We start from the raw sequence: 10468 nt of genomic DNA, 5'->3' as shown, positions 1-10468 counted from the left end.
TTGTCTCTGAACAAAACTAAGGAGACTGAAGGAGACTATCCATAAAAGATTTGTTGGAGCTCTGTTTCTTTCAGTAGCTCTGAGGTGTTATTAATAACTCGTAACTCCCGTGCACTGTGAGCTTTGTTGGATAGAAATCAGGTGAGTAGAAAAGTGAGGCAGTTACATACTAAGCAGGTTTGCCTTATGTTTAATTGCTGTCAAGCTTTTCTGAGCCCTTTCAGCAGTCCTTATTTAGCTTTAAAAAGAAAATAATCCAGACTTTAACTACTACATGAATTATACTGTATTTACAGGAGACCTGTAAACAGGCAGATTTCAAGCAGTGAGGGTTGTATTACCAAGCAAGGTCAGTTCATAAAGCAGGCTGGCACTAAAGGGAAGTCAACCAAGACTGGTTATACTACTCCAAATTTCCTGCAGCCCGGAGGATGCTCCTGCCCTTGGCGTTGTCCAGGCCGTGCCTCCTGCATGCGGATGCCAGCATCTGCACAGCCAGGCAGGGAACCTGGCTGGGATCATCCGCCTGGAGGCACGGGAGCGCTGCCAGCTCGGCCTTCACGGCTCACCTTTGCCTTGCTCTGCACTGCTGCCTTCCAGACACCTTTGGTTTTCACTGGGCGTTCTTGTTGGACCTGCAGCTCAATAAAGTGTCAGAAAACGAATCTTTAAAAAAAATGGCTTAATTCTTTTCCATTTGTGTGTATCAGCTCTGAACTGCCAGGGCCACCACCTCAGACCGGGGCCCTAGGCAGCAGTGCCTGTGAGGGAGCAGGGAAAGCAGAAACCCTTCTCGTTCCTGGGCCTCAGCCTGGACTTCATCTAAGAACCGTGACACGGCAGCCTCTCACAGAGGCAGCGGCATGCCAGCTCAGATGGTTCCCGTAAGGGGGCTGCTCCAGGCCAGCTCGGATGGTTCCCGTGAGCGGGCTGCCCCAGGCCAGCTCGGATGGTTCCCGTGAGGGCGCTGCCCCAGGCCAGCTCGGATGGTTCCCGTGAGCGGGCTGCCCCAGGCCAGCTCGGATGGTTCCCGTGAGGGCGCTGCCCCAGGCCCAGCCATGCAGGGGCCCAGAGGTTCTGCTCCAGGCGGCAGTGCCGGCTGCTGGGATCGCTTCCCTCTGAGCCGGCCCCGAAGCGAGGACTCTTGTACTTTGAGCTGTGCCCTGCAAGCCCGGTGTGTTTCTTGGTAATGAACGGGGCTGAGAGCTGTGGGCTCGTCGCTGTGTCATCCGAACGAGCCTCTGCTTGCGGATCTTTTCGTGTTCCAAGACAAGGCAATGACGGGGCACACATTAAAGCAGAGTTGCTCCAGATGAAGCCCTGGCGACAAGTGCCACGGGGGCTGGCATTCGCACCGGCCCCAGCACCGGGCGGAACCTTCCCGGCGCCCGCCCGGCGAGGCAGCCGGCACCGGCGGCCGCGGACCGGGGCGGGGCGAGAGCGCGGCGGCGGCGGCGGCCATGTGGGGCGGCGGGGCTGCCCGGGCGCTCACCCGCGCCCTGCGGCGCCGGCGGGCGGCGGCCGCGCTGCCGGGGGCTGCGGGCGGTGAGCGGGCGCTGGGTGGGCGCGGCAGAGCGGGAGGGACGGAGGGAGGGCCCCGGCGCGGCCGGCGGCAGGGGCGGCGTTACGGGGCTTCGCTTCGCCGGCTCCCTCACAGCCGGGCCCCGCAAGCCTCCGGCCGGCGGCGGCCCCGGGCGGGTGTCTGGCAGCTGCCGGCCGCGTCCCACGGCACTCCCAGCCCGGCGCCGGCCGGACGGGAAGGTGTTGTTCCCTTGCCGCCTCCTTTGCAGTCCGGAGGTGTCTAGATCGCTCCATCGCTCACTGCGGCCTAAAATCGTCTTCAGGGGGTGGTTTACTGTGGGTACAGTGAGGCATTGCTGTGATTCGGGGGCTGTTGGTGACCAGGCAGCAGCTGGATGTGAGCGAGTGTTCGCAGTACCAGCGGGGGCTAAGCAGGAGCGGACAGCAATTGCAGGATATTGTCCCTGGCCTGTCTGTGCGCCGTCGTTTGCTTAGGTTTCCTTACCGTACAATGCAAAATGAGTGTGCGGCTGTGTACGTCTCTTTCCCATGCATAATAAACCCAGCACTGCTGAGTGTGTGTGTGTGCACAACTCACGGTCAGGGTAAACATTTTGGGGAAGTTCACACTAACTGAAACATTTCAGTTGCATAAAAAGCTCTTTTCCATTCAGTCTCTGAATGTGGAAATTATGTTCAAATTCCTGTACATAATTTGAGTACGGCGGTGGTGAACTAGCATACATTCTTTTATTTGATCCCCAACTCCGTAAGTACAATAGTGAGCAAATGTGCAAAGATTTGCATGGTTAGTATTCTGCTAGAGCAGCACTCTTACAACTAGGTGTTTTGTCTCTGACTTCTTGTAAAGCTGATGCTTTCCATTTGGATGTCTTTTATTTATGCAGATGACCATGCTGATCTGTCTTTTCAGACAGGTCTGAGAGATATCCCTCAGGACTCCAACAGGAAAAGACAGCTGAAATTTGGTATTACCTTGCCTGTCTCTCTGACTGAAATGAAAAGCAACATGTAAGTATTGTAGCTAAAATTACCCTGTGTGGTGAGGTCTACCCTTTTCTGTAACAATTTAATTTGACTTCGTGACTTTGTGACAGTGTCACATGGAGTTGTTTTTATATCTCACACGTTTGAATGTTTGGTGTGGCCTCTTCTTGTTTTACTAATTGCCAGCTTAAAAATGACAAGCGTGCAGCCATCTGTTTGGGAAGATATATTACCCATACATGTATGATATCTGTATGCTACCAAACAAGTGGAACTCGAATGTCTAAAGAAACATGAGTTTTAACTTTTTGCATTTTCTGATGCAGTATTTGTTTTTCCCATATTTCAGCTGACACAAAATACTAGTATTGGTTTAATGACGTTCAGCTTTCATTATTTAGGTTCACTGTGAAGAGACCTTTCAGCACTTCACACTCATCAGTGGATTCAAAGGAAATTAAAAAATTCCAGCTCCTTGCACATAAGTGGTGGGATGAAGAAGGAGAATATGCAGCCCTTCATTCTATGAATGATATTAGAGTGCCATTTATTAGGTATGGTTTTGAAGACAGATTTTTTTTTTTTTTAATATGTACTATTTCTGTATGACCTCAGAAAATACTGTAAAAAAAGCTAATTACCAGTACTTAAGATAACCACAGCATCTACTGAAGCACCTTGTGGGTTTGACCTTAATCACATCCCTTTTCTTTCAGAGATACTCTGTTGAGCATGAGTAGTAATTATAATCTGGGAAATCCACTTTCTGGAATCAAGATTCTTGACGTGGGCTGTGGAGGAGGACTGCTAAGTGAGGTAAGAAACAGTGAGCTCTGTGTTTTCTTCTTAAAAGGCGTGCAAGGTATTTGAATTGTTGTACTAATTACACTGCTTAATTTCTAATCCTCCAAGGAGGACTTTTTCTCTTCTATGATATGTTAGTTACTGAGTAGAGTGCAGTGCATTCATACAAAAAAAAAAAAAACATAGAGTATTTGGTTAGCATAGTGGTGGTGGTTTACAGAGAATGAAGGAGTTGGTAATGAGAAATTCTAAAATTCTGAGATTCTGAATCAGGAAAATAAGATTTCAAGCACTGTAAAGTAAAGGAGAGGGGAAGAATGATGAAAAAGTCCTTGAATACTTCTTCTTTTATTTTTCTTTTTTTACTTTATAAGTCTAGGCAGGAATACTTGGAATCATGACATCCTCATTACCAAAGAAGCGATTTTTGTTAAAACCTTGTTCTTACACATTCATTTATTTGAACTGCTTATCTTCAGTGTTTTACATGGGGGTGGGGATTCTCACCTTTGATTTGATCTCATGGGAAATGCCTGGAATAACATCAAGCACCCAAATCATACCTCTCCTGTGTCAGTAGAGATTGCTGTGGTAAAGGGGCTGATGTGACAGTGGCTTCCAGAGAAGTCTGCACAGACTTGGGACTGAGAAGTTACTGTTTGTGGTGGAACACTGTCCACACAGGCTCAATAGACTAGGGATGGTTTGTGAATTTAGGGTTACAGACTTACTATGGGAACTTCCTCAGCATCTGAAGTGAGGTGTTACAAAGGGACCTGAATCTCTCCCATGTTTTGTTTCTTTGTTTTTTCTCCTCTTTTGAGCAAAATCTTGTAGTCTCGTGAGAGGGGTCCCTCCAACAATGCTGGCAAAACTGGTGTGCTGCATCACCTTCTCAGGCTGAACAACTGGTGAATTTCAGGTTGGAATATCATACATGTGGTCATGTTCTACAGCCTGTGTCAGTTTCAGAAGAGGTGATGACTAAGGTGCTAACCTTGGAGTAAGAAGACACTGGAGAAACCTGAGTGACAGCCAAGGCTGATGCTATCCTAGTAAACATCAGTGTTTAGTTCTCAGCAGTGAGAAAGTCCCAGAGATAATCACATATTAAGTAACCATTAAAAAGATATGAGGATTTACCATTACAGGTGGATGTTGAAGAAAGTAATGACAGTAATTAAATAGGGCATTGTTTTCTCCCCTTTAATTACTGTGTTGATTTTCCCTCTTTGTTTTTCCTGTATCAGAGAGTAGTAGTGGAAGAAATCTTTATTTGCTGTAACAAAATGAATTGAGAACAAATTATTCTAAAAGACAATTTAGATGTGTGTATAGTCCACTATATAATTTTCTAAGAAAATTAACACCACCTTTCCCAAATCTAAAGGTGTTTTTGCTTTAACAAACAAAATAAAACTGCCAGATCAGAGCTCATAATTTACTGTTTTTGTCTCGTGTTGATGCATTCTGCATCTTGTATGTACATTGCAAAAGTTTCAGAAACCTTTAAGTAAATTGTTTTCATGCAGAGAATAAATTACACTTTTTTTTTTTAGCCTTTAGGTAGACTGGGAGCTTCAGTTACTGGAATTGATCCTGTGGAGGACAACATTAGAACAGCAGATCGGCACAAGTCATTTGATCCAGTCCTGGCCGAGAGAATACAGTACAAGTCCAGTTCACTGGAGGAGATTGTGGAAGAGTCTATGGAAACCTTTGATGTAATAGTAGCTTCTGAAGTAGTGGAGCATGTGGCTGACCTTGAAATGTTTATCAAGTGTTGCTCTCAGGTGTTAAAGGTAAGAGAGTTTTTGCTTTCATTATTGGGAATATTTATTCTCATTTATTATTGTGGCTTTTTAAAAAGAGCGTGAAAACACATCTGCACACATTTCTCCACTAAGTCAGAAGCATGTTCTAGAAGTGCCTTCCATTCTTCTCCATGATGCAAATGCATCTTCCCAAATTCAGTAACCACAGTTAGGGGAAATTTATTTCTCCAACTCAGCCTCAGAAAAGTGTTAAGGCATTACCTAAGCATTGCAGGTTTGCATTGCATCACGACCTTAAGGAATCTGGGTGCATCTGATTTCACACAGGTGAGAGAAAATGTGGCAGTGCCACTGTTGATGGACAGCCGTGGCTCAGACTGCATGGGAGCTCTGTGATGATGTTTCTGACACAGGATTTTATTCCAGCACTAGCATCACATCAGATGAGATCCTGGATTACTTTTAAAGGTTCCTAGTTAAGCTTTGGAGATAGTCAGGGGGTTATTCATCTTGATGCTAGGTCATTTGCAAAAGAAGGATGGTAAGCTCAGCACACAAGTGGGAACTTTTCTTTGATCTCTTTATCTTTCTGGTCATCAGAAGAAATATTAATTATTTCAATTGAATGCACTACTAACTTTTAGCCTGCTATGCTAGGGACAAAGAAATTATCCCTTATTTCTAACAAACAGTCCTTTAAGGACTTAGAATTTGTTTCTGGCTTTGTTTCTCTGCCCATGTAATTATTAAAACAAGCATGGCATGGCATTCAGCAGTCTCAGAAATTAAGGAAGTGTTTCACATTTTACTTTGGTTTCAATTAAAAAGTGCTTTGTGGTTTTATTTTGTTTTTTTGCTTCATTGGATTTTTGGTTTTTCGTTTTGTTTGTGTTTTTGGATTTTTTTTTTTTTTAACAATAGATATTGTATATGCTTTAATACCTTTTATTTATCCATTTCCTGGGCAGAAAATATTATAAGTGACTTTTCTAGGTGTTCTTTGGGCTAGGGAATAGTTTTTAGGCCACCCAGGACCTGATTATGTTGATTCTTTGAAGATTCCTAAGACATACTGTTAGAAAATTATATTCTTTCTTGTAATAATATGTTATAAATATCTATCCTGGGATGAAATTACTTCTTAGTCTTGCATTGTGTAGACTTTGACATAGACAAATTATTTGTCTTAATGTGATTAAATTTACAATTAAAACCACAAAAAATTCTTCTAATTGAACATTTTAATATTTTAATTAGCCTGAAGGTTCTTTATTCATTACGACAATCAATAAAACACAATTGTCCTACGTCCTGGGAATTGTGGTTGCAGAAAAAATAATGGGGATTGTACCAGAAGGAACACATGAATGGGAGAAATTTGTTCCCCCTGAAGAGCTGGAGCGCCTCCTGGAATCAAGTAAGTTTCAGGCCAGATGGTGGGAATGGAGAGAGAATTCCAAATGGTCCCTGTAGAAATGGCAAGGGGGTAAGTTAGGTGGGGTGAGTGCTAGCAACAATACACAGCTTTTCCTGCTTGAGTTAACAGTCATATATTAAGAGTATGGTTCCTGGTTTAAAGACACTGCTGCTTGCTGGATTTTGCATAAAATAAATTAAATTGAATCCTAAGAATGCAGTGATTACTTGAACAAAATCACTGTTGCAGCTGCCCTCTGTTTAATAGCCTAAATAAAAAACTCCAATGTTTTCCATTGTGTTCTGGTGACAGAATGTATGCTCTGAAGTGGTTCATAAGCTCTAGGTCAGGTTTGAGGAATTAACTGTGTTGGCACTCTGGGGCTGCACTGCTGCCACTGCATTGTTTGTCGCCTTTCCTTTGGGAGGAGGCATTTTTATTTTTGGTTTGCTGCTCTGTGTTCTCTATTCATATTATGTTACTAAAAGATTTCTTCCAAAATGTGAAGATGAAACCTACCACAAATTCATTAGTCAGTTCTTGAGAAACTCTGTGATACTGATTTTAATTATATCTAATTAAGTTACCCTGGTTTGATTGCTTTTAAAATAGACAAAGCAATGAGCTGGGAAGAATTCTGCCCATTGCCCTCCTTCACAACAGATGTTTTAAAACCCTCTCACCAAATATTTCACTTTGCTCTAGTTCACTGCAAAGAAGCTGAAGTATGAGTGCAGCTATTCTCTTGGCAAGGCCTTTTCCTGGCACTTTGCAGTGAAGCCAAAAGAAATATGACTAATACTAGTTCACATACTGGTGGTTTTTTTCAGTTCTTCCTTTGAAAGGAGAAGCAGGTGCAGGGGAGTGATTTGTTTTGGAAGGGTGTTTGTTTTCTGCCTTCCATGCTGTATCCTGCTGGGACACAGCAGATCCATGCAGTGAACTGAGTGCTGCTCAGCCAGAATGATAAATCATTCTTTCTTTGCACTGAGTCCTTGATGGCATTCATCTGCCTTTTTCTTACATTTTTCCATTCCTAAAGGGAATCTGAAGAATCCTTGCAAAGATGTGCTCAGATTTTGGGGTGTGTGATGTCAACCTGAAGCACGTCTCCACCTCCAGAAAACGTTACCAGTCAGCAAGATGGGGAGTGTGAGGCTGGGGTTTTAGCAGAGCCCTGTAGCTGCTGCTGGTGCAGGGCCTGGCACAGAGCTGTTAGAGCCACTGCCAGGAGCAGGACCTGCTGTCAGCAGCGATGCCAGTGGCACTGCATGTCGGGGTGTCTGACAAAGGCCAGCTTCCCCCCCAGCCCAGAGGAAGAAGCATGTTTCAGGCTTGCTGTTCTAAAGAGCTTGATGTTGCAGTGACTTACAACATTTAAGAACATCTGTTGCTTTATGTGGCTTCTTTCTTTCCCAGATGGCTTTTCAGTGAGGAGCATGAAGGGGATGCTGTACAATCCGCTCTCGGGCTCCTGGAGCTGGGTGCAGAGCAGGAGCCTGAACTACGCGCTGCACGCCGTCAGGGCTGCGGCTCCCCCACAGCCACACGCCACGGACACCCTGCCAGAGACAGACGTTCAACAGCGCTCAGCCACAGCTGGCACAGCTGGCACTGCCCCAGACAGCGCTGTCTGACTGTGCTGATGGACTGTCACCAGAACAGAAAGTGAGCTTTTACTCAGATGGACACAATAAAACCTTTGCCAACAACAAGCTTCCTGTTTGCATCAATAATACACACGCTATTTTTGGCCAAATACTTAGGGCGGTCTCAAAAAATCAAGTGCCCACTATCTCAGGAATCTTTTAAGATTGAAATGAGCAAAGCTTCTAAAGAATGAGTATTTTCATGAGAAAGTAGTTTCAAATTGTTGGACAGGGAAATGCAAATTATTCTGTTGGTAGCTTGGAGGGAGCTTTATTATGTGGTGGTGTTTTCAGTCCTGCTGGGACTCAGTTCTCCACAGAATAATGGCGTGGATGTAGAGTGAGTTAAAAACCACAATGCTGTACAATAAATAAAATGCCTTAAGTATTTAAGATACTCAACTCTGTAAAAATATATGAAACACTGAAGATCTACAGAGACTTTTTTCTGTAATACACCTTTTTCCCTGAGCAGGGGAAACAAAATAGCAAACCCTTACTGTTGAGTCCTGCTCTTTCTGCTCTTTCTGTAACTGTGAAATGGAAGAAGAATCTCTGAGACCAGAGCGCCTCAGCTGTGAAAGCACCTTCACCATAAAGATACTTGTATTTGTGCCTATTTTTCAACTTTCTCCCTTTGCCCAAATAAAGAGAAGCTGCAGGTAAAATTTTACTAAGCAACCAGAGCTCCATGCTAGAAGAATGATACATGAGCAGTCTGTCTTATAACTGAGGTGCTATACCTATTTTTTAATGTTCTAGAGCCCAGGTAAGGAAAAGTAATTTACAATGAAACAGAACTTTCTAAATAAAGTGTCTCGTGTGTGTCTATGACTGCATCTCCTTCCTTCTTCTTTTTCTTTCAGCTTGTACACAGCTGGAAAGGTGTCTTGTTTTTGTTTGCAGGGATGAAAATAAAACTTTTTTCCCCCCATTTTTCTCCCTGTTTTAGTTGCTTGTGCATTTCTTCTGCTCTAGAGGTGTGCTGGGCTAAATTAATTTTTTACACATTTGCATTCTTCCTGCTTTGCTGTATCTGCATGTTGCCTTCCGATCCAAGTTTCCTGATGGATTTGATGATGCCCAGAAGAATATAGTTAATTTATAATGGAAATAATAGTTATTCATATCTAAGAAAGATTAAGTAGTATCTGGTGTGATTGCTTCCATGACAATAAGTTCTGCTTCATAATATTTCTGTGGGCTATAGCTTGGCTTTGAGAAGAAGATTGATCATTATGTTAAAAGTTTACTGATGGAGAAGCCACTACACCAGTAAAGAAATTGTTCCAAAGGTTCATCAGTTGAAGTGGTTTAACCTTGGAACCTCACCAGTGATGTCCTAACATCCTCATTTTTACACTTAAGTACCTCTATAAGCTGCAATTTTGAGTTGTCACCCCTTAATTTTCTCTTAGATAAGTGGTCTGAGAGTAGCTCTTGCCACTACATGTGAGTTTCCGAGTTCACGTGAAGTTTTGTGGTAAACATTGTTTCTGGAGCATGGCAGTGGAACTGGCTGCAACAATTCATTAATGGTTTCACTAATGCTGTCCACAGGAGGAATACATCATTCCCTGTCTGCCTTTCTCCTGCAAAGGAGTCTCTGCTCCATTGGTCATGCATGCAGTGTGGTGCACAGTGTTCAGGACAGGAGTGATGCTGGGAGAAAATGAGGAGTCAAAAGAGATAACCAGTAGTCTTTGCTCCTAACTGTGTTCAGGTGTGTTAAACCATGTGCTCCAGTGAGTTCCCCTAATCAAATCACCAAAATCAATCTACAACTGTATGACTCTTGTTTCAAATTTTGCCAGCAGCTCTGAAAAGCACTGAGACCTGGACAGGTTCCTGAGGTAGCCAACAAGAAACATCCCCCATGAGGTAGTCCCTCCTCCACTGATTTGTTTTGAGATTTGTCAAGTGAAATTAATGTTATAAAACTGTCACAGAAAGAGCTGATTTTTGTTTTATTTAGGAGCCCTAAGTCCAGATGCTTGTGTGACTGACTACTGTTATCCTGGCTTTCTCATTCTTTCTGTTTTTCCTCACTTCATAGATTCACAGAATATTCTGAGTTGAGAGGGACACAGATTAAAAATGAATTACTTGTTACTTGTAGTTTTCATTAAACTGAACCACCTAGGGAAAGGGTGTTTTGTTTTGCTTTTTTCACTGTTATTTCTATTGCATAGAGGACAAAAAACCTTTGATGCTGCCTGGGTTCTCTGTCCAAGCTCACTAGAGGGATCCTGTACCTAGTGATCAATGGCTGGCATTTAAAGCACAAGCACACG

The 10468-nt window shown here is 43.6% G+C and overlaps 1 protein-coding gene across 3 annotated transcripts; it reads left to right on the top strand.

Annotated features, from left to right (window-relative positions):
- Nucleotides 1–1411: 1411 nt before the first annotated feature.
- On the top strand, nt 1412–9005 carry COQ3 (coenzyme Q3, methyltransferase). 3 transcript variants are annotated; one of them, XM_071446392.1, is made up of 7 exons: nt 1412–1545; nt 2430–2553; nt 2931–3083; nt 3246–3345; nt 4893–5135; nt 6366–6525; nt 7945–9005. In XM_071446392.1, the coding sequence occupies exons 1-7, from the start codon at nt 1461–1463 to the stop codon at nt 8160–8162; spliced, it is 1083 nt and encodes a 360-aa protein (XP_071302493.1). In that variant the 5' UTR covers nt 1412–1460; the 3' UTR covers nt 8163–9005. The 3 variants fall into 3 exon arrangements, with proteins under 3 accessions (XP_071302493.1, XP_071302502.1, XP_071302512.1); XM_071446401.1 differs by having other exon boundaries at nt 1423–1545; nt 2460–2553; XM_071446411.1 differs by having other exon boundaries at nt 1427–1545; nt 2456–2553.
- Nucleotides 9006–10468: the final 1463 nt, after the last annotated feature.

The sequence above is a fragment of the Agelaius tricolor genome, unplaced genomic scaffold (genome assembly GCF_023055355.1).
Source record: "Agelaius tricolor isolate 1412-34295 unplaced genomic scaffold, bAgeTri1.0.p SCAF_1, whole genome shotgun sequence".
Lineage (NCBI taxonomy): Eukaryota > Metazoa > Chordata > Aves > Passeriformes > Icteridae > Agelaius > Agelaius tricolor.
The sequence above is the reverse complement of the archived record's forward strand: the minus strand, read 5'-3'. Positions and strand labels throughout refer to the sequence as shown.